The sequence below is a fragment of the Myotis davidii genome, unplaced genomic scaffold (assembly GCF_000327345.1).
Source record: "Myotis davidii unplaced genomic scaffold, ASM32734v1 scaffold497, whole genome shotgun sequence".
Classification (NCBI taxonomy): domain Eukaryota; kingdom Metazoa; phylum Chordata; class Mammalia; order Chiroptera; family Vespertilionidae; genus Myotis; species Myotis davidii.
In genome coordinates, this window is record NW_006288434.1 from 3,329,001 (window position 1) to 3,336,807 (window position 7,807).

The window sequence follows — 7,807 nt, forward strand, 5'->3', positions numbered from 1 at the left end:
CGGGGATCCTGGTCCCATTTCTCTCAGCTCTACTCTGTCAATCTCCACGTGTCATTACATTCCCCAATATGCAATAAACTGCATATTTGGCTGTCTGAGGGATGAGGATTGGGGCCTTGCATTCAGAGGGGTTCCTGAGCCTGCTCAGGGGATCAAGCCTAAGGTGGCAGTCAGACATCCCTCTGGCAGCAGATTAAAGTAACCTCCTGATTATTAAATGTGGGCAAAAAAATTAAATTTTTGAAATAAAATACGTAAATGTATGCTACATATACATATATGTTCTGTGGACCATATGAAGGCTGCAGGCCACAATTTGTGTCCTCTGGTCACATAAACCAAAGCATCACATGACACTAAATGGGGCCCCAGCCCTGAAGCCTACAAGAAATTTCTGTGTAGATGCTGCCAATAGGAACTCAAAAGCAAATTCAACTGCTCCTGAGAAGTCCATGATATGAAAATCACAAACAATTCCACTGTGGGAGAGACGTCTTTTACTTCTTGTTTTGTTAAAAAACTTTTTTACTCAACCACATGCTTTGTTTTATGCAGTCTGCTTATTATAAAACTAGAGGCCCGGTGCATGAAAATTCATGCATTCAGAGGGGTTCCTGAGCCTGCTCAGGGGATCAAGCCTAAGGTGGCAGTCAGACATCCCTCTGGCAGCCTGGGAGCCCTCAGGGGATGTCCGACTGACGGCTTATGTCCGGGCCTAAGCTGCAGTCAGACATTCTTAGCATTCATGAGGAGAGTCTCCCGCCACCGCTGCTGCACTCACAGCCGTCAGTCCAGCTTGTGGCTGAGCAGAGCTCCCCCTGTGGGAGCACACTGACCACCATGGGACAGCTCCTGCATTGAGCATCTGCCCCCTAGTTTTTTTAAAGATTTTTTTAATTGACTTTTAGAGAGAGAGGAAGGGAGAAACAATGATATGAAAGCAAAACATTTATGGGCTGCCTCCTGCAGCGTTCCCTGTGGGCAATCCAGCCTGCAGCCCAGGCATGCGTCCCCTGTGGGCAATCCAGCCTGCAGCCCAGGCATGTGCCATGACAGGGAATGGAACCCGGGAACTTCATGGTGCACAGAATGATGCCCAACCGAGTCACGGCGGCCAGGGCTAAAATCAGTAACATTTTAAAGAAATTTCTTAGGCTCCGAGTTGATGAAAAAATATCTTCTTGGCCTCACTAATGAAACAGACTTGATTTTTATGGTTTTTCTTTAAAAGCCTTTCCAGTCCTTTGGGGGAAATTATTAGAAACTATTTTTTTTACTTATTGGTTAACCCAGACTGCATACAATTGCAATAATCAAGTATTAGTAACTAAAATATATAGATTAAAGAAAGAAGCAAATGTTGCTACAAGAAGCTTCTGTGAGCTAAACCTGTGATGCTGGAACAGCACACATGCTCCAACGTGTTCGAACAAGAGACGTGAGCTTCTGCCTCCGGGTGCGGCATGGAATTGTCTTAACGAGGCTGAAAGAAGGGTCAACTCCACCCAAATTCACTGCCTCGCTGTGGCACCTCAGCGCCTCTATCACTCAAGCTGTCCCTTCGGTTTTGGCATTTTCTTTAAAGGGTCCCTACTGGCACATAACCATTAAGGCATTCACCCACTAGCACTCGTTAGCACAGGCTACATGGTAATGAACGTTAGGGCTGTGATTACAGCTCACATTTGTAGCTCCTTTACATTGGCTGGCAAGGCGCTTCCGAGGATAGGACGCCAGTGTCTCCCCCGTGACTGTGAAAGGCCTGCCCCTCGCGCCCCACACGCGGCCGTGTGGTTATTGGTTCCCCTGCCCTCCCCCAGAGCTCTGGATCTTCACACATCACACACCAGACTTGGCACGGCAGAGTTTATTTGGAAAAGTTTGTTTTAATTTTGTTTTTTATTTTTATTAAAGGAGCTGAGTGAGGCCCAGAGAGGTAAGATGACTTGCTAAGGATTCTAACCCCAGGCCGGCTGTGCCTTGCACGAAGTCTTTTCTTTGCCTAGCCCAGTACCCCAGCCTCTGAGAGAAGAGGACGAAGGGAAAGTCTGGGGCTTGAACAAGAAACTTTTTAAAATATATATATTTGTATTGATTTCAGAGAGGAAGGGAGAGGGAGATAAAGGTAGAAACATCAGTGATGAGAGAGAATCATTGATCGGCTGCGTCCTGCATACCCCGCACTGGGCCTGCAACCCAGGCATGTGCCCTGACCAGGAATAGAACTGTGACCTCCTGGTTCTTAAGTCAATGCTCAACCACTGAGCCACACCGGCCGGCCCTGGACAAGGAGCTTTAAATGGAGGTGAACGGACCCTAGAAGAAGCTTCCCTACAGCTCTGCATTTGACTGACTCCCCGCTGCTCTGAGGCCCACTTCCTTCTAGCTCCCTGGCACGCTCGCTGCTTGCCCATTTAAGTCACCTTTCTTGGGCCGAAAGCCAGTTTCGTTTACATTGTTTTATACGTGAGCGGAATGAGACAGTGAGCAATTCATCTTCCTCCATAAGTCCTGCCCGCAAACTCAAATCCAGTTTCCTCTCTCACCCAGCCTTCCCCGCTTGCAGACAATACAGCATTGAAGGGACTTGTTTACACTGACCTTTTCATTAGTTTGAAGACAAAGTTGTGTAACGCCCTCCTGGAATCTAGATGGTACATAACTGAAGTACAAAACAAACTTAGGTTTCATCTGGAAACTTCTCTTTAGTGCAAAAGAAGGATCAAGAGTCAGAAGCTATCCAACACGGAAAAAAAGAGCGCAGACAGAAGTTTGGAGTTTTCATGCACCCAGAGACTCCCGGCCCCAAAGCAAACGGGAGTACTGGCGAGTCTCACCTGTGCACCTGTCAACGGCGGAACCCCCCCGGGCACACCCTGCTGGAGGCCTGGCTCTTGCCCTTTTAAACTAGGCTGGCACCAGAGAGAGAGCGAGAAAGCTTAAGCAGTCAACAAGGAAAAAAACGGCTCAAGGTCACAGCGGTGGGGAACCTTGGGAAGTGAGTTCAGAGGCCTGCGGCCCTGCTTCCTGCCCCCTCCCTCCAGCAGGTTACACACTTGGGAGGAATCGTGGGGTCAGGAGACATTTCCAGGCACGTACCTGTGAAGCATGAGCTCTGAACCCCTTCTCCCTGAAGAAGGCTGCAGTGAGAAGGGGTTCAGGAGAATCTACAGTGCAGGTTGGAAAGGTTTTGTGGCCACTCTTTGCCAAGCCCAAGAGCTAAAATGGAGCCTAGAGGCTTTGGAGGCATCCCTCAGGAGGCCACAGAGGCACAGGTACCCGTCCTTTGCTCCCCCCTCACCCCCCAAAAAGGCAATTTTGCTCCACAGAATTGCATGTGTATGACTTCTAGAGAAAAATAATGGGTTCACTTCCTCTTGCTCTGGCTCAAGTTAACAGATCTTTCTCTACCTATAAAGCCTGTTGTAAAAAAAAAAAATCACCTGCAGAGAAAGTGCACATTACTTAGAAGTTTGAACAATGAATCCGTGCTCCTTTTCACTCACCTTGGCCTCCTCATTCACGTCCCAGGTGAAGGAAACCGCATTATATGCAATCTCTTCAATGTTTCCAATCGTATTAAAGCTCTCCTTGTAATCCGCTGCAACGTTAGAAAAGAAAATGGTTTTAAGAATCAGAGTTACCCAGTGACATGGGTAGAACTGTCATTTTTCCAATGGGGAACCTGAAACTTTGCCTCTTCTTCTCGCCGTTTCTATGGCAATAGCTACGGATTTATACTTGCTGGTAGCCTTTCACTAATATTTATAAGAAGGTAGCCGTGTTCCTCTATTAAAAGACTACATCTTAGGTGAAGCAAAGTGCCTAACTGATTTGCTCATTAGTGTCATTTTTTATTCAGTTTATAAAATTATGCTTTCCCTTCTGAGTCCCTTGTCTCCTACCCATTCCTTCTCCTACTCACTTTCCTGCCACTTAAGTTTGCTGGGAATGCCAGGGTATTCCATACGGATTGATTCGTAAAATAGAATATTCTGTTCATCAGCCAGGCAGTGTCATCAGGACTTCCGGAGGAAATTCGGGAGAGGTTGAGGGAATCATACCTAGCTCAGTATCACCAAGGCTCTCTATTCTTTTATTTGTGTAGTACTTATTTATTCTCCTGCACTTGCCTAGACCAGTGATGGAATCTGCTACCCTTTGGTATATTGGACGACACTCCAACCAACTGAGCCACATCGGCCAGGGCATCTATATGTTTAAAAGCCTTTGGTTGATTTGCCTGCATACATAGCTTTCATTTTCACAAATTGTACTGGGCTATGGGTAGGGTTGCCAGATTTAGCAAGTATTTGGGATATACTTATCAAAAAAAAGTATTTTTTCTTCATCAAAAATTCAAATTTAACTGGGCACCCTGTATTTTATCTGGCAAGCCTCACTCTGGCCCTTCCCAATCTAAATGCAGCTACATAGAATTCCATGGGGACCACCAGTCACAATTCATTCCCTCTCCTCAGAGGTGGGCCCTTTGGTAGTCTAGCTCTCTGGTACCACAAACACACCTGTGATAAAAATCTTCATTGCTCACTGTCTCCACGGTCACGGCCTCAGTTGGCCTGCAGGTCTGGACATGATATTCCCAGTGTTACTGCTCACTACTTCCTGTGGTTTCTAGCTTACAGCTGCCATCTGAGGTTTTTTCCCTCCCTACTCTTGACCTCCTTAGAAATGACTTCCTACCTTAATTCTGTCCCTTGGGCACTACATAAACATTCGTCACGTCCTGCTTGGCTGGCATCATGATACAACCCTTCTGCTTTTCTTCGAGGCCAGGTTTATTCACAAACTGGTCACCTAATCACCCATGTTCTTCCTCTCTAAGCCTCCACGATAACTTTTCTAAAATGAAACGATGACCATGAGCTTTTCATAATTTTTCCTAAGGCTAAATCTTTCACCATGACCCACCACATCCTTCTCAATTAGGCCCCGTACACTTACTCTGTGCAGTCACAGCCCACCCCACACAGGGGATCAGAGGAAGACTCAATTATGATGATATTTATAAAACAAATAGACCTCTTACAATTTCCCTTCTGAGTTAGGATAGGAGTTAGTTACTACAGCTGACTTCCAGGGTGTACAAAGTGTTCATTGTCTACAGAATCTGCCATATTACTGGTCAGAGGGTTGTTTCCTCATCCCCTGTCCTGTGACATTGCCAGAACACTCCAGGGTGGTGGTGTCCCGAGTTCCCTATGCTAACGCTTTAAAATTTTGTAGTCTGTTTCCCTAAAGTTCACATATGTAATCATTTTAACTGTTTACTCCTCACTTGTCACAAAACCTAAATTCACGTCATCCTTCACCAAAACTGTAATTACTTTCTCTTTATGAATAAAATTCATTCTGTTTTGTGAATGAGGTTGAGAGTGGTACTCCTATTTGCTTTTTCTATCCATAATTCAAATAATAAGAAAAGAAAGTCCATAAAACCAACAAGCTGAAAATAATCCAGAATAGAACAAAGGCAGTTTGATTTTGTGTTTTGTTTTGTTTTAAATAAAACTCCTTATTCCTGGACCCTTATTGCTGGTTAATCACAGAGAAACCTACTTGGATGTGCTCTCCAGAATGGCCCTCCAGACTCACTCCCTAGAATGGCTCATGTCAGTCTAGACTCCAACAAGAATTCGATTTCCCCTATTTCTCACCAGATTTCTACTTTCGGGGCCAATCCCATGGGTACAAAGTGGTATCCTAATGATGTTATATTTGCATTTCTTTTACCAGTTACTTTTTTGTGTGCCGCAGAACTTTAGTCATTAGTGTATGTGTGTCATGAGATGAAAAAGGTTGACAAATCACTGCTGTAAGCCATTCACCTACTACTCTGTGACTGTCAAGGTTTTCTAACTGGCTGAACACTGTATGCACACTGATGGTGCTTTGCCCACATGCACATTTGTCCAATGAATGAAAAGCTAATGGATGTATCTCCTGCTCTGAAAACTGTGTTAATGTGTCCTTTGATGAGTGTTGCTTGCTTAAAGGCGTATGACTTATGGTATTAAAAACAGAAATTCAGCAACTTGGTGTTAAGCCTTCCTTAACTTAGTTCCTTAAGAAAGTTTCTCAAACCCAGGTTTTGTAAATGTTGGCAGCTACAACCAGTAGAAGCTATTTGTAATGAGCCGGTGCAATGAGCTGGGTTTCCTAGAGTTGCCATAACACATTACCACAAGCCTGGAGGTTTAGAACAATCGAAGTTTATTCTCTCACAGTTTCTGGAGGCCAGAAGTTCCAAATCAAGGTGTTAGCAGGGTTGGCTCTTTCTGGAGGCTCTGAAAATTAATGGGCCCCGCACTTCTCTCCTGGCTTCTGGTGGTTGCTGGCAATCCTGTGTCCCCTGACTTGTGGATGCGTCCCTCTCATGCTACCGCTGTCCTCATGCTCCTCTCTCCTGTGCCTTTGGGTCTATGTCTCCCTTCTCTTCTAAAAACCTGTCATTGAATTCAGAGTCCATCCTCATCAGGACAATCTCATCTTGAGATCTGTAACTTAATTACATCTGTAAAGACCTTTTTTCCTAAATAAGATCATATGTGCAGGTTCTAGAAGTTAGAACATGAACATATCATTTTTGAGGGTCACCATTCAATCCCCTCCATCTGAGATTCCCTCTAATCATCGGGAAGTCATGTGATTTTAGTGAGTGACTTTTTTTGCATGCGAGCCACTATCGCTGAAAAATCATCACCCCACTTAAAAAGCATTAAACAGCACATAACTGTGACCATATCACATTTTGGATGGACTTGCTTTTCCTAAAAACAAGTGATGATGCAATATAAAAGCTATATGTTTTGTAGACCGGTCTGTGAATATCTATATAATACTAACATCTACTTGGTGAGGATGGGGATATACATAGGAAAATGGCTGAGAGGTTTCTACAGTAAAAACCAGCATGATGGAGCAAAATTATAATCAGTTGAAATGGGTCTCTAAAAAAAAAATGCATGCTAATTGAATCTGAGTTAAAAGGTAGTTTTTATTAACCTTAGTAATTTGCACACAAAGGGACAACCCAACAATGCATGACTAGCTTGAGTTATCAAAACGAATAAAGCCATGGGAAGGAGAAATGGGAGTTTGTTTAATGAAGTAAAAATGAATCGATCTCATTTTTATGTTGCGAGTGATAGAGTTAAGCTTTCCAGAGTCCTCTATGGTTGTGTGTGTCCTTGGAATGTCAGAGCGAGGAGTAAGGGAATGCACGGCCATGTACATTCTCTGGGGCCTGTTAGGTGCCCCCCAAAGACATAGGATGAGTCTGCATGCCTGTAACTTATAGGAAAAAAAGGGTCCCAGGTTCGATTCCGGTCAAGGGCATGTACCTGGGTTGCGGGCACATCCCCAGTAGGAGATGTGCAGGAGGCGGCTGATCGATGTTTCTCTCCCATCGATGTTTCTAACTCTCTACTAACTCTCTATCTCTCTCCCTTCCTCTCTGTAAAAAATCAATAAAATATATTTTAAAAAAAAAAAGAAGAATAAAGCCATGGGAAGAAGAAATGGGAGTTTGTCTAATGAAGTAAAAATGAATCGATCTCATTGTTATGTTGCGAGTGATAGAGTTAAGCTTTCCAGAGTCCTCTACGGTTGTGTGTGTCCTTGGAATGTCAGAGCGAGGAGTAAGGGAATGCATGGCCATGTACATTCTCTGGGGCCTGTTAGGGTGCCCCCCAAAGACATAGGATGAGTCTGGATGCCTGTAACTTATAGGCTTGAGTAGATGTTCTATAACGGTGTTCTCAAATGTTGGTGTGAATCAGATTCA

At 44.4% G+C, this 7,807-nt stretch overlaps 1 protein-coding gene across 4 annotated transcripts in view; it reads right to left on the reverse strand.

Moving 5' to 3' along the window:
• The window catches only part of GRHL2 (grainyhead like transcription factor 2), a 116,855-nt gene that overhangs the window by 38,318 nt on the left and 70,730 nt on the right, over positions 1–7,807 (reverse strand). For all 4 annotated transcript variants that reach the window (XM_006760277.2, XM_006760279.2, XM_006760278.2 and 1 more), the window contains exon 8: positions 3,507–3,601. In XM_006760277.2, the coding sequence (XP_006760340.1) occupies positions 3,507–3,601 (95 nt within the window). The remainder of the gene's footprint in view (positions 1–3,506; positions 3,602–7,807) is intronic.